Below are 25,049 nucleotides of genomic sequence, written 5' to 3' on the forward strand. Positions count from 1 at the left end.
GACTCTTGTTTTTTATAATCACAATTTATAAATTTATCTTCAAATCCAATGACAATAACCAACTTCTATTTTAGAATTACTGAAGCTTCTAAAGGATTTCAAATGGAAAAAATAGAGGATGGGTATGAGAATATGAACCAATTCACAGTGAACCTCAGTAGAGAAGAAAAAATAATACGAGAAATTGATTTTGACAGAGGTATGTAATTTATTTCACCAAAATGATCATACTGAGTAGAAAAGATCAAATCAGATATTTCTCTCTATGTCAAAATGTAACCAAAGCATTATGTATCAATTATAATAAAATCTAGATTTATTACTCTAAAGTGCAGGGATGACCCTGCACATTTTTTAGGATAACAAGCGAGATTATAAAAAAGAAAATGCAGTGTTAGAGGCCTTCCTCTGGAAACAACCTGAGCCATGATTGCAGACCACAGGATTTGTCAGATGGCACAAAAGCAACAGTTTGACCAAGTTTGACAGTCTGGTTTAGGCATGTTGGTATCTCAGACTTCCAGTCATGCATTCAAAGCACTGACCCAGTAAAGAATTATGAGCACAGCTTCAATGGCATTAAAACAAACATATACCTAGAATTGGAAGAAGGACTTTTCTCATGACAGATTGTGTCAGATCCCAGGTAGCCTCTCCCCAAAAATGTGCAGGGCAGTGCTGCACATTCCTCATGAGGATAACTGCATTGACAGGAATTTCTGTCCTCCTTCCCATGGAAAGGGACAGCTTAAGATTTTAACCAGTGTGCGTGTTCAGTGTCTTCCCTGCCCCAAAGCTGGCAGGTCCATGGCAGTGCCCAGTCCAGGATGGTGGGAGCAGGCTCCTCACCAACCTCTCTGCCAGGCAGAAGATTGTCTGTGACTTTGCCATGCAATTGCAAATGGCTTTTTAATTACCTAAAGACTGAACTCTTCACATGGTGCTCATCCTGTCATTTTACACGTGTTCTGTCAGAGGAGGAGGGAGAAGAAGAAGAGGAGGAGACAGAGGATGGCGAAGGCTTGGGTCAAGTCCACACAGAGTCATCAGGAGAGGAGGAAGAGGAGGAAGAGGAGGAAGAGGAGGAGGAGGTGGAAGAGGAAGGGTCAGAGGGAGCACCACAGGCACCTCAGCAGGACCCTGAAGCACAGAGTGCAGGGGGAGAGCCCCAGGCTGAACCCACTCCAGCGCCAGTGCTGGCTGCCCCAGCTGGTCAGGTAAATGTCTGTGCTGCCCCACTGCCCTGCCAGCTTTGCTGAGTGCACCTGGCAGAGCCAGAAATTCTCCCCTGTGTCCTGTGGGCACCATGACTCAGGAGCAGGGCTAAGGGAGTCAATGCACTGCAGGGCAAAATTATTTATTGCCCTTGTACACATATATGCAACTTTACTTCAACATGTGCATGTGTCACCTGATAAGCAAAAAATTAGCTGCTAGATAAATTAAGATATATATGGGATACATAAGTGATAAATAAAAAAGACTCCATTTGGGAGTTAAGTACATTACAACGAATGTTCTGCTTGCTGTGATTTAACTCAGACTAACTGTTATAAATGAGATGATTGTTAAAATATTTATACCAAGAGAATTTGGCATTCCCTCTGGATTTAGGAAGCTTTCCACCACCAGTTTTTAGATTATACTTCTAATCTGTTTTCTGTGAATGGCGCTTGCTGCCTTCTGCTCTGATCATCCCTGGGATATGTCTAGCTAGATGCAGGAATATCATACACCAAACAGAAGAGGAAACTGCCTCTTACAACCTGACAGCAAACAGGTTCAGGGTGTGAATATTTTAGGCCAACACTTTTCTTAGGGAATTTGATTAGAATGAGACTATAATTGCTGCATATTCTAAAAGATGTACATTAAAAATATGCTTCATGTGCTACTTTAGTTTGCCTTGCATAGCATTAACTTAACAAATTCTTCTCTTAGACAATTTGCTCAGTGAAGTTGCTGAGGGGTAAAGGCTGCTGTGAATATATTTGAAAAGGCCTATGTGAAAACAAGAAAGCACACAAAGGCTCTTTGATTGTAGGAAGCTCCCTACCTAAAACAAGTGAAAATAAATATTATAGATTCATTCTTTCTTTGATCTAAAAACACGTGTGAGTTTTCACCAGTCATGTGATGATGCTCTTAAATCAGGCTTTACTGATTAAATCAAAATTTGAAGATTTTCTCACTTAACTAAACTTCTGCTCCTTGACTGATGCAGGGTTTTATGCAAACAAGAACTAGGCATACGCAGTTCTGCCCACCTAGAAGAATTCTCTAATTTCTAGGTTTAGGTGAGAAAGGTACAGCATGCTGCTTTAGAAATTGTAAAATGCCATTAGGAGAGTCAGGCATGGAGTCAGACATGGTATGTGGGTGTTGTGGTGTGGGGGATACCTGTATTTGAGTTTTTGCCTTCTGATGTAAAAAGGCAAAGCAGAAATGCAGTGGTGATAGCAGACTGTGTGTGCAGAAACCCCAAGAGCTTGATGCAGGTAGAGGTGCAGTTCATCTGGCTGCTCCTCTTCCTGGCAGAGCAACAGTGCTTGGCTTACAGCATTGATGGCAAGGCTTGTGGGCAAATGCTTCTCTCCAGTATTCCCTTTATTCTGCTGCTTGTATCAACAGACCCCTTGGCAAAAGTGTTATTCTTAACCTAAAACCCAACAAGCCATCTGAAGGTACCTACACCTGTCATTCATGGCTGGTATGGGTTCGTGAGACTCTCATGCAGAATTTAAGTTTTTTAGGATTGAATTGAGGGTTTATCTGAATGGAGGAACCCATTGCTCACTCCTTTCTCAGGTAGCACCCCCTTCCCAGCTAGTTCTACCCTCCTGTTGTATTTTTGGGTTCATTTATTTTCTTTCTGTTGTCTGTGTTATTCAAATGATAGTTGCTTTTGCTTTGAATTTTGATTGCAATTCTTTCAGATCATATTAGTAGAACAAACCTATGCCTTGCAGTGCTATCTAACAAACACAACACACAGAACAATGTGGCTACAGCAGGAAGGTAACGTGGTGCACTCTGCTTGTTCTTCTCTTTATCTGTCCTGCTTAAGGATGTTGTTGTGACACCAAGTGGTTCTCAACAGACTCCCGAGTCTGACACCCAAGTGCCGGCCCCAGCAGAACCCACGGATCCCCTGTTTTACCCTAGCTGGTATAAATCCCAGTCACGGCAACCAAGCAGCCCAAGCTCAAGCCCGGTGAGCGGGCTGGGGAAAGTAGGGACTCCTGTTTCTCTGGAAACAAGTGCAAAGAAGGCAGAAGCCCTGACAGCAGCAACAATCGAGGAGAGTGCAGCAGGGAGTGGTAAGGAAAGTAATGCCACTGCAGCGACATCCAAGGTCAGTGCTCCCAAAGCCACCCCAGAGGGCTGGGACGTGCAGCAAGGCGGGAACAGCAATGTTAAGGAAAATGTCGCGTCATTTTCCTCTGCATGCTAAAAAATAAGAGCAATTTCAAACATGTGAGAGCAGCACAAACTGGATTTATAGATGGTTCAATGTGTGACAGGCTGACTATAGCTTCGAAGCAGCATGCTGGTGGTTGCTTGCGCTTACCTGCCAGTGCACCTTGCTTGTGCCAGCTGCTATCCAAATTACTCACACACCGGAGCTATTGGAGAGGCCAGTGATGTCTCTGCACATCAGATATTTGCATGTGTTACTGGCAGAGAAATCCTGTGCATGAGATTACTCTCATCACCTGCTGACAGTCCGTGTATGTGCTGCCCTACCGTGACTGGTTGAGCAGCTATGGCTTGGCTTTGCCTTCCGCAGCTCTGTGGCTGCACCTGGAGTGCTTCCCCATGTGAACATGAAGCTATGCAAACACCCAGAGCCTTCCTGCGTTGTTGGTTGCCTCTCAGTAAGGAGTGGGGTTTCCTGGGTTCAGATCTGTGGCAGAGGGTTTGCTCCAAGGATTCTTGAGACTCGATTAAAAGAGAGCGTGAAGAAAATACATTTCAGTTCAGTGTTAGACACTCAGCAGCATGAGTGGGATAACAGATACTGATGTGTTGAGTATAGCAGGATGTTTTCCTTAAAATTACAATATTAGAATTGGTATAACCTGAATTTGAATAATCCTCCTTCAGCACATGTATACAAACTCCACATGGCCCAAAGACACAAGGAACAGAGTTGAGGGATCTGTGCAAGGATTTGCACACTACACCAGGTTCTGCTCCAGTGTCTGGTTACCAGCCCATGAGCAGCACTGTAAAACAAACCATAATAATTTACAGGTCCTAGCTGCATGTTTTAACAAAGCAATTACCTGTATATGTGCAATGAGAGGAGATTGTGTGTCTGTGTCTGTGAGAGAGAGAAAGAAAAAGTGGGTATTAAGTATTTCATGCTGTTTCCTTTAAGTCTGGAGATGACTATATAGCATACATAAGCAGCTATATAGGCTGCAATTGTATGACAATAGATAAACAATCATGTTCCAGGCAAAAAGTTAAGAGAAGGAATTAACAGAGATATGATAAAAGGGGAATTTCTGCTAGAGATTTCAGTCAGTGATACTTAAATGTGGTGGCTGACTTTGCTGACTTTCTTAACAAAAGCAACATCTGACCACTAAATTTCAGTGGCTATTTTTCAAGTCAGGGTTTTATTTGGGAATATTTGAGTGGAATTAAAACGAAAAGTACTTTAAAATTATCAAATCTACTCTGACATTTTTTTCTTAAGTATACTCAAAATGAGCTGGCAACAAGTAAATTCACAGTGAAACTTATTGTCTCCTCTTAGCTTTCCTAAGAGCTGTTTCCTTTTATCAGTTACACTGATGACCAGGCAGCCTAACCTCACCATAGGTAGGTAAGTTCTGTACTAGGTTAATTTCCTGGGAGCTTGCCTAAGTGAGGTCTGTGTCCCTCAGGCCCACCAAGAAGAAAAGGAACAAAACTTGTGTTTGATGTGGGCAGCTGTCTGAAAAACAACAGCAGTCTGGTACCCAGCTTTCTTCATTGAGTACCAGGAGCAAAACCAGGCACATAGAAAACATGTCAGTTCCTGTTGGCATGCGAGTTTGGGGTTGCTGCATCTCACTATTTTCCCAGATCACAGGTGACACTGGCATTTTGGAAGGAGGAGGAGAATGTTGAGTAGAGTAGCTCATGGTTCTGGGGATGTGGGAGAAAGGAGCAGGGGAAACAGCTAAGGATGAGATTGCCAATGGGCCGGAGACACAGCAAGAGATAGGAAAGCACAAGAAGCAGAAATGTGCAGAAGAATAGAAAGAGCAGAGTGTCTGAGTGAGAGTGATGCCCTGAGATGATGCTGTGATCAGGTTTAAGGATTTGAGCTGAGATGTGTCTGTCACAAAGGAAATGACTGCTGTCATGGGGCAGTGATCATTTTCAGCTATGTGAACTTCAACTTTGTATTTTTCCTGCATGTGATTTTACTCAACCCACTCTGAAGTGCTATATTCCCTTTTTTTTTTTTAAACCCCAGCTGATGTTCTTCACACCACTGTATTTACTCCCTTCCTCTAATTAAAGTATATCATGGAAAAGTGCTGTGGAAACAGAGCTTTTTGACAGAACATAGTGATAATGAGTACTTCATGTGATGACAACACTGGTGAAGCACTCTTCTTATTTTCTCACAGGAGTTAGCATTCTGCATAACACTTTTGGCATTTCTTATCATACTACATCGTCTTTGGAATCTGATTCAATACATGATTTGTACTTTCATGGGTAGGAAATATTTCATTTTACCACTAACTAACAGCTCAAATAGTGTATCTGGTGATGTTCCTCTATAGCTTTAAAGGACTTTTCCCCTTTCTTCCTATCCAAAGACATCATGCTAGTTCACAACATGAGCTGCCTAAATCATTTCTTCCTCATCACAAATGCCACCCTTCAGCTTACTCCTGCATGGTTAAATATTGCATCTCCTTGGTTCAAAGTGAAAAGAGACATTTACTCTTGCAGATATATGGGCTTGTATTTCAGTTGCTGTTCAGATGACCAGCAGGATGGAGAATCTGTTGATTGACAGATATGAAGAATACCAAGCTTGTTCAGTCCAACAAGTAGGGGAGGAAGAGCTGGAGAGTAATAATTCGCATCAGAGGGGTTGAGGTCAGGAAGACAAATCCACTGAATAATCCTGCTGCCAGGATCACCACAGAAAGCAAATCACCTGTGCTCCCTTGGGTGGATGGCTCAAGCCCCACTCTCCAGAGGTCCCCATGGGCATATTGGAAAGGGTCCTTCACACCCCAGCTCACACAGCACACCCCACATTCCCTTCACGTCCCACTGCCATTCAAAGCTATCTCCCACATTCCCAGTGAGCATGGAGCACCAATCATGGCCCTGAAATGCAGCATTTACAGGAATCCCACCCAATCTAGACAAAGGCTTTTTTTCCTTAGGTCACATTAAGAGCTGAAATATCCACAAGGTCAAGGACTAAGAACTTCACTACCAAATGAAGTTGTCCCAAATACAAACTCTGTAATCTAAACCTTAAGTATTCCTTAACATCTCTTCTGGAGTAACCCCTTTTTTGGTAGACAATATCCATGACTATCTTCCAGCTCCAAATTTGTGCCTCCCTTAGGTAAGACATACATGTGTGTTCAATTTTCAGTGTGATATGACTGATCTACAGAGAATTCTGTATTATAACAGGATATTCAATGTTGTTTACTGAAAACCAAAAACCTGACTCAAACCAGCTGTAGTTAGCTTTGGGTATTTGCTCAAATGGCAGACAAATTCAGTGTTAATCTATTCTTCAACACAAAGATGATTGGTTTTCCCTGCTCACTTTCTGCACGGTGGTCTCAGCATTGTACATGATATGGAGCATCTACGAAAAGTGACAAATTATTATTCAGCTTTTGTGTGCAGAACTTCCAGCACTATGACTGAAGAATAACTCTCAATTAAAATAATTAAAAGAGAGAGGGAAGAAGTTATCATCTAAACTTTAGTTGCATAAATTAGCCAAAAAGATTCACTGTCTGGTAGTAATTTGAATTTGAAGAGCATTGGATGATGTGAATCTCAATTAAGTTCATGGACCATAGTTTAATCTTCATTTACTTGTGCTTGGTTTTGAAAACTTGTATTATTACTAAAGGACATAGAGGTTGTTTTTATTCCTGGGAAATCAGGCATTTGAAGAGCACCATGCTTTTTTTCCCCTCTCCCTATTTTTCAAATTCAGAATACCTTTTAAAATTGAAAATAGATAAAGGCAGAAAGCTCTTATTTCTACTATTCGAGACCTCTTTCTGTGTGGTCTCTAGTGACATCTTTATGATTTATTTAATAATGAAGTAAAAAGGAGGTGAAGGAAAAAGACATTTTGGTCTCAGATTCTATTTGCATAAAAATGGTCTTATTCTCCATGCATAGTGAGGTGTCTGGTTAGACAGTTTATGTGTCTTCATTTTTCATATGAAAGATCAGGTCACTGCCCTTGTTCCTTTGTGTGATAAGCCCCAAAAGCCAAATAACAAAATTACTTTGAATAACTGTATGATTATTTAAAATAATAATATAAACCTGCATGACTCTCATCATAAGAGCAGCATATAATTTATTTTCAGGCTCTTTTAACAGAATGCACCAATAGGGTTTTCGTTGTTTTTCAGCAGCAAAAAGAGATCAGTTCCCCTATTAATTCCCAACATTTACTTTATTTAAGGGTCATGTCACTCTAAGAAATTGTATTGATGCATCTCTAAATTTCCTCCAGAGTGTGAGAGCAGAGATAAGGCAACAAGAGCCATAGCCCACAGGTGTGCAGATTGTTTGGTGTAAGAAAGGCCAAAAGAAGATTATTCAGCATGAACAAAATAGGTAACTCTGCATCAGACAGCTTCATCCTCCTTTGGGGAGTGCCTAAGTCAGCAATGTGGTCACCACGGGCTGCTTCTGCCTCTGACAGAGAAAGAGAGGCATCTCCAGTCAGAGCAAGTTCAGCAGCAGCTGCTGCTTGTCCCTTGGCACCCGTCCCACCTGCCTGCTGAGCGTGAGGTGACATTGCTCCCAGCCCAGCTGCCCCTGCTCGGTGTCTGAAGCTGGGGAGGTCTGAGCCTCGGGAGATGACAACCAGCAGCAAATGATTACAGCATGGGGAGCAGGAATAGCATCAATGAACTGCCTTGGCTCCATGGGGAGGGCTGTATTAGTGCTGGGTGACACAGACAGCAGGGAGAAACAGAGTCCCACAACTTTCCCTGATCATATTTTGTTGGCAACATCTTTCATGGAGTGAAACCATATAAATTTGTGAGCATTCATTAAAGTCTTGGTTTGGCTCTGTGTGTGGTTACCCATTTTATTTCAGCTAAAATGAAGTACTGGACCCTGCATCCCGTTGCTCAAATTCAGAAAAGAAAAGAGTCTGTCTGTGGCTCCAAAGGACTCCAGTGTATGTACATTTAGTCTGAAATGAAATGCAAGTTAATCATCCACAAACAGTAGCCTGATCTAATTTCCCTCCGCAGGCAGCAAGTACAGTTCTTTAATTCCACGAGGATATAAAATATAATCAGGACTGAACTGTTTGGGAGGAGAAATACTAATGGAATGGCCTATGCTAATCTTGTTTCATTAGTTTTAAAATTTTCTATTACTTTCTTGCAACCTTATGCCATCTGCCAGAATTACCATAAGGACAGTCTTCTCTGTATTCATGTACTGTAGTTCTCTTTGCCCTGCTGCTGAATACTTTAATTTCAGCTGGTGATCCTTTCTTTTTTTTTTTTTTTTTCCCATGAAACATCTTTAAATCACATCAGAGAAGTCAGTATTTAGCTAAGTTTTAGCTGATTGGTTGTCATGTCAATGTGCAGACAACATGAACAAAATAAGATCATTGAAAGCCACAATAAGGCCAAGAGATTGCACTGTGCTCTTTGTTCACATACCTCCACTTTTCCATCAGGGTACAAAAGGCATGGTCCCACATTTTAGCACAGTGCTGCTCTGGAGTGTTTGCACAAGCATGGCAGCAGAACACAAATAAGAAATGTTCTCTTCACCAAATTGGAAACTCATTCTTGCCAATGTGCTCAGGTGAGGAAGACAAGCACCCACTTCAAGCCAGCTGTCCCAAGAGGGATTTCTTGCTCAAGAGGAGGCAGTCTTGTGAGGCTGGATCTTGCAGGAATGGGGCTAAGAAAGGGTCTCCATTCCCAACACACCTTCCCACAGTTTCCTCCAGAGCAGAACAAGGAGTTTATTAGCATCAGCCACGGGCATGGCCCAGGTAGCTCTCTTCCAAGACACCAGCTGCTGCTGCAAAGGCTCTCTGCTCCCTGCAACAAGGGTGTTTAGTGCTAATGAAAGATCCAGGACTGCAGACAGCAAAAATCAACTTGATATTTGCTATCTAGGTCTTTATATATCTGTATTTTACCTTTCCTTAGGTGGAAAATTGGTGAGTTTATTCCTGTACCATTAGAAAATATCTGCAAGGTTTGACTGAATGAAAATGAGTCATCTGTCCTCCATGAAGCTGAGCTTTTTGTAGGAGACCCTTGAATCAGCTGGTGTAGAAGCCCAAATCAAACTCTATTTCAATCTTCTTCCTAAACATCTCTTAAATTTCACTGTGGGGGGGGGGGTGGAGTGGAGCATTCCTGTACCTGAACAAACATTAGATGCAAGAAACTCAGTTAACAATCAGGAAATTCTGCCTTTGCTTCTCTGTAGCTTGACTCAGTGAGTTGGGACTCAGTGATAGCAGCTACATTTGTGGCCATTCAGGCTGATGTTCAGTTGGTGGTAAATTTTGCCTGTAAATTTCCATTTTGTTTCTTGACTTTGTACTTCAGGTGAATTTTTTTCCCCTCAGTTTGGCAATACATGCGGAGGAGATCAGCAAAGTCTTGATTGTTCCTCTTTTAACACCTCCCTCTCCCTTAATTTTGAGAATTATCTGGGTGATTCAGAGACAGCAGTGATGAGTCGTGAGGGCAATGCATTAAGACCAGATTTCAGACAACAGTTTCTCATAATTAATATGAGTGGCAAATACTTCACCTGAAGTTTTCCCTCAAATAGTCTGCTCTGCTGTTTGTCTGGTGAGTCATAGATACCATCTGATTTATGGATATTTCATTTTTTTTCAGTCTATTACTAGTAAAAGGATCTCCACAATGACAGTTTGGACAAAATTATTTTTCCTGTTGAAATTAATACAAAGCCATGCTCACCTAGACATTGTCTTTCTGTGACTAGCTCATTTAAATACTGAAATCTACCTCCATTCAGCCTCCTCCTCCAAGCATCACCTGTTCTGCTCATTGTTAAGGAGTTTGGAAAAGAAAATAGAATGTAAAGAAAAAATATTTTTTAATCATGTTACTGGTTTACATCACATTGTGGTAGATGCATGTCACAACTACACAAACCATCTGCTTTTGGGATATTTGCTTAGTTATCTTACTGCCTTGAGACAGGCCAGGCTTTCAGTGCAGCACTCACTCACCTCTGGAATGCAGCACTGGTATCCTGTAAGCATTAGAGATGGATCAACATTTAAATTCCAGCCTAGCTGATTGAAAATCCCAGTGGTGGTAATTAGTTAACTGGGCCTGAACCCCTATGTTTGGGAAGGGTATCCTTCCCCTTGCAGGGTTTCCAGGCTTGTGAGCAGGCTGGGGCTGGGCTGCAGCACCCTGCAGTGCCCACCTGCTGGGCTTTTAAAATGGAGATAAAGACCAGGGGGACTAAAATGGAGATAAAGACCATGTGCAACCAAAATTAAATGGAAAATGGGGAGACAGACATATCAAAGAGTGATGATTCAATCTTGTATCTCTTTTCAGGTGATATATATTCCTGGCATCTTTGCAATAATCCTCAGGTCATTAAGTAAGAGGCCAGTGACTAATTAAAAAAACCTGTTATCCCTGGCTGCCAGCCAAGAGGTGCTGAAATGTTCAAACCATGTTCAAACAGAGACATCATGCCTTTGACTGAGCAGACAATGAGGAGCTCACAGTCCTGGGGGATAAGTGATCTGAATTTCTTACAGCTCTTTTCAATTTAGAGAGCACCCTATAAAATCTGCCTGAGTCTGTCTCGGCCACTGAAGGTGGTGATCGAAATACAGATCAGTCACTCAGAACACTCCTGGCTCAGCACTTCTGTTCACAGAAGTGGTTTTTGTTCATGATGAAACACTTGCTGTATGACTTATTCTATTACAAAATGCCTTGCCGAGAAAATATAGCTGTCATTTCCCCCATTAGTGCTGATGAACCTCTTCAACATCTGGCAAAATATTTGTTTTTAAAATACATTCATTTTTATATTGATGCACAAATTCAAAAATTTAACTTTATAAAATAAATGATTTTCTTTTTAAAGAAAAATTGAGCTGGTGCCTGCCCAGATGCAGGTCAGTTCCAAGCTTGCCTCTGGTGACAGTGACTGCAATCTGTACTCCATGCCCTGTCAATACCTGGTCAATAACTGTGACTGAATCCAAAGCTCCATGAGCAGAATTTATCACAGCTCCTTGGACTTCACCTGGGAACAATATGAGATGGACAGAAGGAAACTTGATTTAATATCTTGCTCATCACTTGGCTGAGTGCTGTGCAAGCAGGCCAGCACTGCTAACGGGCAAGCAGAGATTACAAAGTGAGATTTGACATGACAGACACCCATCTGGGCAATCACAGTGCTACTCACTGAGCAATTCCAGGGTTTTGGAGCAGAGTCATAGCTTGGATAACAGCTTCAGTTGCTGTGGTTGCAGTAAGGAGCAGATTCAGGCAACTGGAGACATGGAAAAATGAACACACAAAGAAAAAGTGGTAGCAGCAACAGCTGATGAGGGAAAAAAATGTTGTAACTGTGGCCAAGACTTTCTTCTTCTGTTATGTGGTGGCTTTAAGGAATGGCAACAGGTTGCTTTAGCTGACAATCTGGGTTTTTGTCCCTAATCTCCACTTTTTTTTTCTCTCAGAGAAGCTGTGCTGTGCCCACAGCTCACAAACACCACTCTCACCCCCTGCAGGCTTAAGAGAGCCTAGGGCAATCAGTTACTCACAATGTGAGCAGCCTGGGATGAGCCTCCAAGCATGGGATGTGTGTGTCTACACACCTCAAAGCTATGCTGGCTCTGTTATCTGATCCCACAAATGGAGCTCCAGGGTGAATCACAGCCTGAACTATCACTGTGTCATTCATTGGATTTCCAAAAGTGCCGTTTGCAGAGGGAGAAAAAGCTTTGAAATACAAAAGTCCACGTTAGTCAAAGGAAAGTCTGTCTCTGCCTGACAGAGACAGATAGGACGTTAAACCACTCCTATATTTCCACTTCTCCCTGAAAGCTAATAGCAAAGTTTCTACAACACGGATTAGATTGATTACTGCCGTGGAGAAGTTCTTGGAAGGTCTTTACTTCACATTAAACTTGTTAATCTGAATTCCTATCTATTTGTGTGACAAAGCAGCAGTAGGAGGAAGAGGGAAGAGCTGGTATTCATGAGTAGCTTCCTGGCACTGGTGACCAGTGTGTAGTACGTGACCAGCACTTACTCCTGCAGCCTCTCAATAGGATCCTTCATTGGCTAGAGAGCTCTCCAGCAGGGCTGCAAGTGAGCAGAAATGGTAAAGGCTTATTGATCAGGAGGTCCCAAAAAACCTTCACTCCTAGAGGAATGAAAAATGGTGTGGATAAATGCAGGACAGACTGTTCTGATCACGCAGCCTTAATATTCATGTGTATTTAAGACTCTCCTCTTGGGTTTCCTTCATTTTCCTGCCCAGTAGGAGGACTAGATTTCATGCAAATATGTAGTTAATTACTCTCAATAAAAAGTTGGATCAATGAGGTGCAGCAATGGGTCAAATATTACACAAATATGTTATTTCTGCCTTTTCTTCCTTGAGTTATGAAAAAAATAGGTGACTTTTATAGGGGAACTGTATGTCATTTGTCCCAAGTAATGCTGAGAAGAAAGCTGCTCTCCCACACCATGCTCTAATGCAGTTTCCACCACAGGTTCAAGTGTCTGGACTTCCATGTCCCGTGGGAGATGCATGGAACCTATACCAAAATAAGCCAGTTGGGCTGTTTTCCTCTGAAATATATTTTATCACTTTGAGATCATTATGTAAGAGACTCTGCATTAGACATTGTCCATATAATGTTAACTGTAATATAGTGATGATCATTTGAAGAAAGGCATTTCCTCCCAATGGACTTTTAAAATTAATTGCTGACCACTATTAAGAGAGTGATGTGTCTAATTCTGTGTCTGATGGAGCTTGTCTGTGCATATAATTTTGACTGCTACCTTATGTATTTCTGTGGCAGGTTATTGTAACAAATATTTTGGAGAATGCTCTGTTGATTTCCACTGATAAAAAAGATCCATGCAAAATAAGCAGCCCCTTAGCTTTGAAACAATATTGTTGTGATATACGTGACAGCTGCCAGGTGTTGTGCTGAAGGAGCTAGACTGCATAAAAATATGAAAACAAAATGCTTGAACTAAAGTTTAAACTATTTAAAAATAACCTGTTGTGCTCCCTTTGTTTCCGCTGCCTGGAAGTGTTGAGTGCCAGCAGTGCAACACTTGACATTTGAGGCAGACAAACATAGCCTACAGATTCTGTGATTGCTTTGCAACCAGCTAGCATTTTTTAATCATGCCCGTTCTTGTCAACATTGGGGGTTGTTTCTAAACAAGCCAGCTAAAAATGGGAATTAAATTTAATTTCTAGCTCATTTTCTGAGGCTACAGAAACCCTGGAAGCAAGAAACCTGTATTTTCACTGCTTCTCTCTCCAAGACCAGCACTTTCTAACAAATTCACACCCTTGCTCTCCTGCTGGATAAAGAGGAGGCAGCAAAGGCACTGGGTAGTGCATGTGCCTCTAAGGGTGTGGATCCAGTTTTTCCTCTGGCAGAAAAGGTGATTCAGGAGTTTTTTGCCTAATGGCCCTGCCTCTTATTGCTTCCCAGATGCCACCACTTACAGGGCATTTGTGCTGAGGCAGCTGTTTGTTGGGCAGTGCTGAAATCAAATCATTCAAATGATCCAGGTTTAAAAATATCTTCCTTCACTTCAAAAAAAGGCAAAAAAAAAAGATGTTGTTCCAGTGACATTCCCATTCTTAGTACAGCCCTTCAAAGGACAGTGAACCATGGAACCAAAGCAGGAAGAGGTGAATGGGGACCCAAGGGGCAGAACCTGCTTTGGGTGGCATTGTTGATCCAGAAAATATTCACATAGGTTGTAACCAACTGCCTCATCCATCAACATTAAAGTAGATTATGAAGCCTTTCAGCCCTTCACCTTTCCTTCTGACTTCCTAAATTTAGGAGTTTGTGATCTCAAAAAATAATACTGCAGTCAAAGTTCTGAATTCCCATCACGGAGTGTTTTAATATCCTGAAATACTTGGCTGGAATCTTTGTTGTATAATTGCTTAAAAGCCAGATGTAGTCCAACCCAGTCACCCAGAGTGTGTGTGGAGTCACTAGAGTGAAACAGGTACCTCCAGAGTGCAATCCATGTCTTTGAACATGGGACAAATCACCCTCTGGTTGTGCCTTTCTCTGATCACTCCCATTAGAGGGGATGAACAGAGTTTGCTTGAGTGGATATCTTGTTTCTGGATGACTAAAATTTGTCAATACAGATCCCAGCCTTTGTACCTAAAGGCTGCTGAGGTTAGTGCTGGTAAAGCAGAAATCAATGTGTAGACTTCACACATTTCAAATACAGACTTCACTGTATTTCAAATATATAAAAGGCCTAAACTACATATTTTCTCCTAGCATAAACTAGATAACTGCTGGGACCTAATAAATGAAAATGTTATGACAAACCATCCCACCGACCTCTTTCCTCATCTCCACACCCTTTTTTACAAGAACCTAATACAGATTTATGTAGAGTCCTGCTTAAGGAAGCAAATACTGAAAGATGCTGAATATTTGCAACTTTGAAACGACTCATCAGGCTCAACTCTGAGATCCTTATGCTGTTTATTCATGCAAATTCTAGCGTGCCAGATGCTGAGGAGTGCTGAATGGCTGCTCAGTGGGAGTTGTGGTTGCTCAGCACCTCCATAGAACTGGCATGTAAACTCCAGCCTGGACTTTGCTTATGGGAAAAACAAAACCAACCATCAGTCATGCATGGTATACTTCTCTCCCCACTTCATGAGCTGGCCTGGTGAAAATTCCTGGTGCTTATTGAAAGCACTATCTGATGTCACTCGACACCACAAGGGAAAACATAAATCAAAGTGTAAGTATTCAGCACTCTCTCAGCATTGGCCTAATGTGATGAATGTAAACTGAGGTAAACCCTTTAGTTATTCCTTATTACTTTTAGGGGCCCAAAGGGTTGGGACTTGTTATTCTAGTAATGTGAAAAACAAGTCCTACCCAGGAGATCGCCAAGGCAAAGATAAAGCTCAGGTAGAAGCTTGACAAGTTACCTAATAGCAATGGACAGACACAATGAAGTGTTGAATCTGGACTGTCTTAAAGGCATGTGGCCAGGGTTGTGCCATGCTCAGCACTGAGCTTTCCTCTGGGAGCAGAGTAGGGTTAGAGTAACAGGGAGAGCGAGATAATCCAGCATGAGATTACAGGGATTTACAGAGCGGTCAGATGCCTCAATCCCAATGACCTGCTTCTGCACTGTCTTTCACAATCACAACCTGGTTCAAACCAGGTCTTTTTCTGTAAAATCTACAGCTGAAAGCTTTGTTCTTGGACAATTCTAGCACACTGTATAACTCTGAGTTGTGTCACCTCTGTTGGAAGGGAAGAATGGACTTAATAATATGGACAAAGTTCCTCCTGGCACCTTTTGATGTTTTCTTGTTTTACAAGAAGAGAGCAGAGCTCAGTCACTGTGTGATTCAGAGACAAACACTGAAGTGTCACAGGTGTGAAAACACAAGCCTAAAAGCCAAGTAATGTCCCTACTGTCAGTTTTGTGCTTGCTTCACTCCTAGCTGGGCGGGATGGAAAATGATTGGTTTTGGAAAGGCACATGGAGGTATTGCAGACTAGCAGCCTGCTGAGCGCAGCAAGGTGCAGGGAGCAAATGCTTCACCCAGCCAAACCCAGTGGGAATGTGTTGGAGTTCTAACATTGTTTTGCTGACACAGGAAGATGTCATCGCAGCAAAATATGAAGGAGTTAACACATTATGAAATACAGTTTTGGCAGTGATGCAGACGAAGATTGTTTTGCTTGAAATGCAGTAGCAGCAGTGCTGGTTAACAGGGTTATGCAGTCAGCTCACCAGTCTAAGTCATTGCATTGTGCTTTATTTCTTCTTATATATTGGGTCCAAATCCTATGAAGCACTCAACATAACTTTAAACTCATAGATAGTTCTTTGCTTCAAAGTTAGTCTTGATTTACTGTAAATTTGTGGATAGTGGCTGGTTGGAATAGCAAGTGAAAGTGCTAAAGGAAGCCTTCCTTTATGGCAAGGTACCAGTGTGGATTAAAATTAAAAAAAAAAGCAAGCAGGAATTGTGTTTTAAACCTCTTGGCAGTCCTATTCTTTTACAGGGTGAGAAGTGAGGAACCATATCTGCTTACACACACTCCTGAGGGCTTGGTGCACAAAATTGTACAGCCAGATTCAAAATTACTCTTAGCTAGTCCAGGCACTCTGACTGCCCTTCCAAAAACAAAGGCAAAGTTTTCAGCATCACAAAAGACTAATAAACCACCTACGCTCCTGCATCTACCAAGATGAAGAGAGCGCCAATGCCTTATAATTCAGAGCCATGTATTTACTGTAGTCAGGTTGAAAGACTTGCAGTCAACACTTTCCAGGGCTGAGAGGCAGATCTTCTATAATCCTGTTCCTTAGTTACCTGCCTTCAGCTGAAGATCTGGCCTCCTGGGCCCAATTCTTTGCCATGCTTTTGCATGAGCCTGGGAGACAGCCCTTCTCAGCAGCATTGCTGGAAATGGGCTTTTGCACTCAAGTAGACAGTTGTTTCTCCCATGTTTTCACCATGCTTGTGGTCTCCATAAAACACATCATAAAGTTAGCAAGCAAAAGCTATTTTCATCTGCAAGATGCCTGTTTGGGTTTTGCAGTAAGTCGCCATGAGTGCCTTGCTTTGAAAATATGAATCTAAGTCAAAGATTGGTCCACATTTCAAATAGTAAAGCAGTTTCTCAGATAATATTTCATTGAAATTAATAGGGCTGTTTCAATTTAGAGCAATCAAGGATATTGATAAAAATGGCACTGTGAACTGTAATTAGATATAAATAAAGAAACAGGGATCTATTTATTTTCATACCTTCATGCTGTCTTGTTTGTTGATGACACTGAAATAGGTAGTAACTGGAATGAAGCCCAACAGCTAATTTATGCTTAACACACCACTAGTTCTTACTTACTCTATTGTAGTATACTTTAACAGTAAGTACTTACAAAAATGCTTAATAAAATCATCCATCCCATGCTTCAGTTCCTCAAAAGCATCCCTGCTTCAATGTTTCTTGCTGGATGTATCTATTAGCAACACTGCTTAGGTAACTTTCTGGATTAGGACAATTCTATAAATGACTGAGATGCTGGAATTCAGAGGACGCTACTTTGTCATTTGCCCTCTATTGAGTAGTATGTTGACATCAAATAGTTCACCTGAGATCATGCTGAGGTTTCCAAAGTAAGCTAAAAAAGAAGAAGTAAGCTGCACAAAGAAGTCTGGCAGCGTGGCTGGTTTAATTTTAGGAATGCACAATAACGTATGTGTGCGTCTAGGAATACAAGGGGAAAAAAATCCTGTATATTGCTAGTTAAGTTGTGGTTTTAATGATGAAGACACAAGGAGCTAGCAAATCACACATTTTTATTTATCTTTGATAGGATTTCTGATCCTATCACAAAGCAGTCTTCATTCTTTGCCAAAGGGATCTGGAACTAGTAAAATATTTCTGCCTATTACACTGGTCTGTTAAATATTCAACTAATTTTAGAAACTCCTTTTATTAGCAGCGACAGTATACATGTCCAGATTCCTTCTTCTACTGTAAGTGTAGGATACCTATGCAAAAAAAGAGGGATATAAACTGAAGTTTATATCTCTGTATTATTTATTTCCTGTTTCTCATCTGAGTCGAAGTGAAATAAATATTAGAAGATTTTAAGGGAAAAAAAAAAAAAAGAAAACACTTCCAAGGCAGATTTCATAACAGCAGAACAAGTATCATTTTGAGTGGCAATGCACTGGCAATAACATTTGGCTCTGGTTCACATCAATCTGGAGGCCCAGCTACACAAGCCAAGCTGGCTCAGAATCACTTCTGAACAGGCATTTATCACCTTCAGTGCAATAATATTCCAGAGGTCCAAATCAAGACTAAGCCCTTTGCACATATGAAACACGCTCACCCAACATAATCCTTCCTCAGACACTGTCATGGCAAAAGTGCCTCTGACTTCTTTGGTGTTAGAAGTCTTGTCTTAACTTCCCAAATTTCCATGCTCCCTGCCTTTTCCCTTCTGTCCCACTTCATTCTGTTTCCCTGCATGTTGTTAAGTCTTATGGATTTTAATGCAATTCATATTTTCCTCTTCCATTTATCAGCCTTTCCTTCCTTTGCAGACTGGTTCTGAGCCATACCCTCAAGGACGAGTGGAGGAAGTTCCCGTGAGCAGTGAGAGGGGTGACGAGCCGGCTCGTCATGTCTTCTCCTTCTCGTGGCTGAACTCCCTGAATGAGTGATGACTCACTCTGGCTGGCTTCTGGTGTGCTTCTCCTCAGAAGGACCGTGAGCGCAGGCAGCCTGGCTGCAGTCAGCAAAGAAACCGGCCTGGGAAGGGGCATCCGAGCAGGTTTCATTCCTGGGAACTCAGCTGACCTCCACACCATACCCTTGAACTGACAGACCTGAGAGGGAGGGGAGCATGGGGACAATTATTCTATGTATTGTAGTCAGAGTGTTTTCCAATATTTTCTCACTTCCAAGGGGGAAGAAGCATCACTACAGCTTTAGGCTGAGCACTGCTAGTGTTTTGTAACTCACTTGTTGGCACTTCCCCATGTAGGTGTAAACACTTCACCAATGTTCTTAGCTAAAACGCTGGTATGATATTCTCTAGTAGCATCCTTTGCCAAAACAGAGTTTCTCCTCAGTATCCTCCTGCGTCCCCGCTTGTCAGTGCTGGTGACTTCAGTGACACTATCATGTCCTTGGCAGCCCCAAGTCAGAGTTGTGTCTAACAGCACTGGTGCCTCCCAGGCTGCAGAGGCTGAACACGGGAGGGAAGGAGGAAGCTGCCATTTCTTCCTTTGCACTTGCTCTTCCTACTAAACCACAACAGATGACGCTTGCAGAAACACAATTGTAAGGAAGATTCCCAATGGCAGGAGTGAGGAAGAGACACTTACCAAAAGCACTGGCCAGGACCTCCACACATCTCTGAGTATGTGGGGCAGTTGCTGAAGTGCTGCCCAGTCTGTCCAGCTGTAACCTGTGTCTATGTCCTCTCAGCCATTGGTGTGTACAAAAGGGGACATGTTATATGGAACCAGGGTGCAATAAGGTGGCCACAGGTACTCACTCAAGGTTTAATTTGAAGCCCCTGTGCTGTGCTGTAGAAAAGGTAGGTGCTGACTGTCCTGTTCCATGTGCATTGCAGATGTTGAGCCATCAAATGAAATCGAATTTGTGTCTTAAAAGAGGCTCTACAAGCTGTACTGAAGGCAACACTGTGGTTTTTCTCACTGAGAGTAGGGTGTCAACACTCAGTGGTGTTTAAGAACTGGCAGCTGCTGGGAGTGCTTGGTGCCATAGGGGACCAGGTGTCAAGCTCTGCACTAGGGTTACATGTGGATCTTTCCCAAATCCCCAAATCCCAAATCCCTCGGTGCCCTGTTTTGGCAGGGGCCTGTGTGGGGCTGTAAGGCTGCGCTGTGCCCCAGCAGGGCTGGTGAGCTGGCAGTGCAGACTGGTCAGCAGGCTGTGTGGGGTCAGCCCCTGTCCCGGACACCCGTTGCTACCGACCCTCGCTGGTTTCTGTTTTCCATGGAGAACGTTCCCTGGAAAACTCTCCTGCGAGAGTTTCGGAGGCTGCACAGGCGAGCTCCGCAAAGCTTTGGAGCTCGCACAGCCCGAGCGAGCGCCGCCCAGCCCCGCCACCGCATCGCCTCCGGCTGCTGGAGCAGCTTTTCCCTGGGATTTGGTTCGGGGTGAGGGATTTACTATTTTCTCCCAGTCGTCCTGGAGATTTCCCCCAGCTCCTCCCGGGAAGTTTCTCCACACCCACTGCAGCTTCCCTAGAAGTCCCTGGGAGGGACTCCGCTCGGGCACGGCCGTCGGGACGGGGGAAGCCGGAGCAGGGAGGAACCTGCCCTTTTGGGGTGCGGGGAAAACGCAAAAGAGATGCGGGAGCGCCTCACCGCTTTCCCACCGCCCGACCCCGGCCACGGCGGCAGGAGGCAGGGAGCCCCCTCGGGGGGCTGCAGGGGTGGGATTCGGCAGCTCCGGGGGCACCGATCTGCCCTCGACACCCCGTTCCCGGGAGCAGCCCGCGCCCAGGGCGGCGGCGGGGCGAACCCCGTGCGGGGCCGGCGGCGTCGGGGCGCGCCTGCGGGAGAGCCCGCGGAGACGGAGCTGCCCGGGATGGGGAAACATCCCCGGGGGACATCCAGGGCTCCCCGCGGCTCTGGGTGTCCATGGGTGCCCCCCGCCCGGTTAGCGCCGAGGGAGGCGGAGCAGCCCTCCGGCGTCTAGGCAAGAAAGTCTATCAAGGCATCTTTACTTTGCAGCTTTTATTAAAAATATAAATATTAAACATTCTCTTACACAACCAAATCGACCGAGCGCTGAAAAGATGTTTTATTGTGAAAATGTTTACAGGAAAAAAAAGTGGATTGAAAGTAGCTTACAGAGATTCCCCCTCCCACCTCCCTGCCCCCAACAGAAAAGTTTTCTGTCTTCTTGGCACCGTTTCTTCCAATGCTCACACATCCCTACGTAGCGATGGCACTAGAATAACTGGGAAATGGAGAAATAAATAAAGGTAAGGGAGGTTACAAACGACACTCGTGTTTCTGCACTTGGTACACGGTTGTGCATGCTAGTCAAGGGACAGAGGCTGTTCGGAGTACGCCCTTCTAGGTTTAAAGCTATATAAAAATAAAGAGATGACATCAGAGCAGCACTATGGTACATCGGACGGTGTAATTATTCTTGTGCTAACTGCGGAATCTCTTTGGCAAGGCGGGGAGGGGCCGTTTCACTTCCCGATTATCTCCATCAGTTTCCTGTTGCTGTGAGCTTGCTGCGCTAACTGCTCGGCTCGGGCCATCTCCAAGACTTCTCGCAGGAGGTGGAAAGTCAGATCCAGAGAAATAGGGGGCTCCTCGGATCGCTTCTCCCTCTCCACCGCCTCACCCTCGGCTTCGCCGTCCTCTCGGTTCCCCGGCGAGCGCTCGGGCAGCTGCTGCAGCTGTTGAACCGCCGCCCGGAAAAAGTTGCTGGCGGAGGCTTCGGGCTGTAGGTGGCTGGTGCTGCTGGAGGAGGCGGAGAAAGAGCCAAGGGGTCTCTTGTGAAGGTTGCCCAGGCGCAGGAAATACTCTTCTCCCATGCGGAGCAGGACCGGCAGAGTTTGCTGCTGCTGTCGCTGCTGCTGCTGCTGGAAGAAATCTGGCTGGTGCAGAGCCCCAGAGGCGGGTGCCGGGCTCTTGCTGAGAGCTCTGCACTCCTGGCAGGGCAGGAGGGCGACCAGCAGGATTCCCGTGGAGACCAGCAGCGGGATCTTCATGATCGGGGCCCAAACCTGCGGGGCAGAGGGGGGACGGGGGTTGGGTTACAAAGCCGAGCCGCAGCGGCGGGGAAGGCAGCGGGCGGCCGGGCAGGGGGCGTCCCCGCCGCCGCTGTCCCGGTGCTGAAACGCTCCTCTCCGCGCCGCTCCGCGCCCCTCGGCTCCCCGCACAGCCCGGCCCGTCCGCCCGCGCCGTCGAGGCGGCCGCTCCCCGCAGAACCCCGCGGAACAGCCCCGCGGGGCGGCTCCGGTCTGCCCCGGCAGCGGCTCCCGGGGACCAGGTTGGGCTGAGCCCTTGCGGAGCTTCGACCCGTGTTCGCCACCCGCGCCTCTTCCCCCACCCGGGGCGAGCGGGAGCGTGGGGTGCCTGTGGCGGGGCGGCTCTCCCCACGAGCTGTGGGGCTCCAGCGCCCGTTCCCCACCTCCCCGCTCCCTGTGCGGCCAGGACAGGTCCCCGCATCCCGCGGGACGCGGCGCTCAGCCCCGCTCAGCGCAGGGCAGCGCATCCGCTGCGCGCCCGGGCGCGGCCGCGCACCTACCTGGGGCGGCGGCGGCGGCAGGGCAGGGCGGGCGGCGGCGGGACTCGGCGGTGCCCGGCGTCCCTTCCTCTCGCTCTCCCTCGGAGCCGGCTCCTGGCGAACTTGGGATCAGATTTGGTACTAATCAGAGCCGGGGCGCGGGATTTTTATAGCTTAGACCCTCTCCTGGAATCACGCAGAACTTGCCTAATAAGCTGACGCTCTCCCTGACAGCCCGATTGCGTGCCCCGATCTACTGCTGAATAAATCATGGGGGCCCGTCGGAGCGGCGATGGGCCGAGTTTCGCTATCGCAACCCCAAATCTCACGTCCAATTATATCAACAGATATTTATCGCCTCTGCAGTGACGTCAGCCGGGCCGGGGGCCGGGGAGCAGGATGCCCCCCCACCCCATTGACAAAAATACTTGAATGAGATTTCCTAGCGGGCGCGTACTATGAGAGGTCACTCCGGGGAAACTTTCCACTCACGGGCCGGCCCGCGGGGAGGGACCCGGCCCGAGCGGCACCGGGGCTGCTGTCCCGGGCTAGCTCCGTCTCCATCCCCGCTCCTTCCCGGCCCCCCGGCCTCCGCCGCCTCCGAGCCCGCCCGCACGGGGCGGCTGTGGCGGGTGGGCGCGGGAGGCTCCGCGGGGCCCGTGCTTTGCGTGACTCCCGTCTCTGCTCCGCTCCCGGGTCGGCCCGGGCCGGGCAGCGCTCGCCCTGCGGGGTGGGCAGGGGCGCACCGAGCCCGCGGCGAAAGGGCTGAGGCAGAGCAGGCGCCGGTGCGGGTGCCGGGGGGGGACCCGGGGCAGCGCTGGCACCGGAGCTGCCAGGGACCCCGCCGGCGGGAGAGGGGGCGGAAAGGCCCCGGGGGTGGCGGGGAAGGCCGGAAGAGCCGCCAGGGCCGCCGGGAGCACCTGCCCAGACAGGGAGCGTCGCCCTGGGGCGCTGCGCTGCTGCTGCCTCGGCACCGCCGGCAGCGCCGCCTGCTCCGCCCGGGCCCGCTCCCGCTGCCGCTGCCGCTGCTGCCGCCGGCCGGCCGGGCTCCTCTCCGCTGCCTTCACACTGCCTGCGGGGACACAGCACCTGCTCTTTGCTCCCCTTCTCCATTCCACCGGCTGATCTTCCCCACCTCTTCGACGCCATGGCCGGGTGCTTTCCCTGTCTGCCCTCCTCAGCTGAGGCCTTCCCCTCCAGCCTGTCCTAACCCCACGTGGACCTTTTTTCCAGGTGTTCTCCCATGACCAGTATGTCTTCAGGCTCCAGGCCATATTACATAAATGTCTCCACCTAGGTTTCTTGCCCTCTGATCTCTTCAAAAGGAAGCGCTGCCTATAGAAATAACTTCTGCCCAACGTCCATTCCATGTGTAATGTGTGTTCTTCCATTTTTGTATCCCATTATCTTTGCCAACGTCTCTCAGTCCTCCTTCTCCACTGCCTCAGTTGAAACATCAATCATATCCTTCCCTTTAAATTGGAGAACTTTACAGAAACCCTATTGGTTTTATCTTGTCTAGACAATATACTCCTGGGGTCACACACTTGAGTGTGTCCCATTGTACTGAGGAATTGGGACAGAACAGGTGATCACATGCTATTGATGCAAAGTATAAATCTGAACTCAATTTCTTTAATAAAATAACAAAGTTAAAACCACTTAATGTATGAGGTTGGCCACAGCCCAATTCTGAGCATCTCCTTAGGGATGCTCTAGACTTCAATTTTAGTTATACCAAGCTCCAGCCTCGGATGCACTTTTTGCAAAGTGCCAAAGAATCAGATCTTGTGCATCATGAAGAAACAAATGGAAAAACAAGTAGTAGTACCAGAGATTTAGCTCTTCATTACCACTTTTTGCTCAGGCATTCATGAACTGAAATGTGTATTACAGAACAGAATATATTGTGTAGCTAGTCGCAGCAGCAGTTATTTGTATGCTTTTAGAGCATGTCAGCATGGCTTTCAGTGAGAACAAGAAGTTCAAAGAAACAGGAGCTAAGTTCAATCAATTGAAGGAAAATGTGAGAGGTACTTATTAAACTCAAACCCTTCAGATGTGCTCTGGGGTGGGTTTTATCACAGTGTCTCCATTTTTAGGTGTAGCAGACTCTTTAAAAACACAAAAGCCTCTTAAAATAATGTGACCATAAAGGTAAAGAAAGAAGAATTGTGATCAATTTTTTTTTTGTGTTAGGGATGAGATCTGGATAAGACAGAGCTGCTCTTCTTCAAAAGATTGTTGCCAGTGAGAAATGGCACAGGTTATGTTATGTTTTTAATAATTTACAATATTATTTAGGTCTCTTTAGGCAGACACTTTGGTCCCTTGAGAAAATCCAGGTATAGCAAATGCAATGTAGAAGCAGGCTGGGGTTCTCAAGTTTTCACAAGACCTGTACAACCTGCCAGTTTCTTCTCCTCCATTTTTTTCCTCCCTCCTGGCTCTGAGCATGGTCTGCAATGTCTCACACAAGCTTGTTTCTAAGCCAACGTGGTCTTATTACCCCACTTTGCTCATAGATCCTGAGTGATGTGTGAGAGGGCTTGCAGCAATGCAGGGAACAGTGAGACAGTCGGATGTCTTGATAATGAGGAATATAAAATATCACAGGTACATAAACCAAAAAGCCCTTCCCTCAGCACTTCAAATGCAGAACTGACTGCCTAGGAATATAAAAGTCCTTTCTCCAGAGTCACTAGCTTCTGAGTGAAATGTCAGCTGTCACTTCTGAAGGAGATTG

The 25,049-nt window shown here is 45.5% G+C and overlaps 2 protein-coding genes across 3 annotated transcripts in view; one reads left to right on the forward strand and one right to left on the reverse strand.

Annotated features, from left to right (window-relative positions):
• Nucleotides 1-18,741, forward strand: part of TRIM55 (tripartite motif containing 55) — a 34,940-nt gene extending 16,199 nt beyond the window's left edge. The window contains exons 7-10 of one of the 2 annotated variants that reach the window (XM_064703526.1): nt 75-199; nt 976-1,217; nt 3,068-3,355; nt 18,622-18,741. In XM_064703526.1, coding sequence (XP_064559596.1) covers nt 75-199; nt 976-1,217; nt 3,068-3,355; nt 18,622-18,741 — 775 coding nt within the window. The remainder of the gene's footprint in view (nt 1-74; nt 200-975; nt 1,218-3,067; nt 3,356-18,621) is intronic. The other variant, XM_064703527.1, reaches the window with a different exon arrangement.
• Nucleotides 18,742-20,779: 2,038 nt separating this feature from the next.
• Nucleotides 20,780-22,611, reverse strand: CRH (corticotropin releasing hormone). The gene is made up of 2 exons (XM_064703528.1): nt 22,325-22,611; nt 20,780-21,800 (listed from the first exon to the last, which is right to left on the reverse strand). The coding sequence occupies exon 2, from the start codon at nt 21,783-21,785 to the stop codon at nt 21,258-21,260; it is 528 nt and encodes a 175-aa protein (XP_064559598.1). The 5' UTR covers nt 21,786-21,800; nt 22,325-22,611; the 3' UTR covers nt 20,780-21,257.
• Between the last annotated feature and the right edge of the window lie 2,438 nt (nt 22,612-25,049).

Source organism: Zonotrichia leucophrys, chromosome 2 (genome assembly GCF_028769735.1).
Source record: "Zonotrichia leucophrys gambelii isolate GWCS_2022_RI chromosome 2, RI_Zleu_2.0, whole genome shotgun sequence".
Taxonomy (NCBI): domain Eukaryota; kingdom Metazoa; phylum Chordata; class Aves; order Passeriformes; family Passerellidae; genus Zonotrichia; species Zonotrichia leucophrys.

Excerpts from the sequence above, each read along its gene's own strand:
- CRH (XM_064703528.1), bottom strand. The coding sequence starts at position 21,785 with ATGAAGATCCCGCTGCTGGTCTCCACGGGAATCCTGCTGGTCGCCCTC.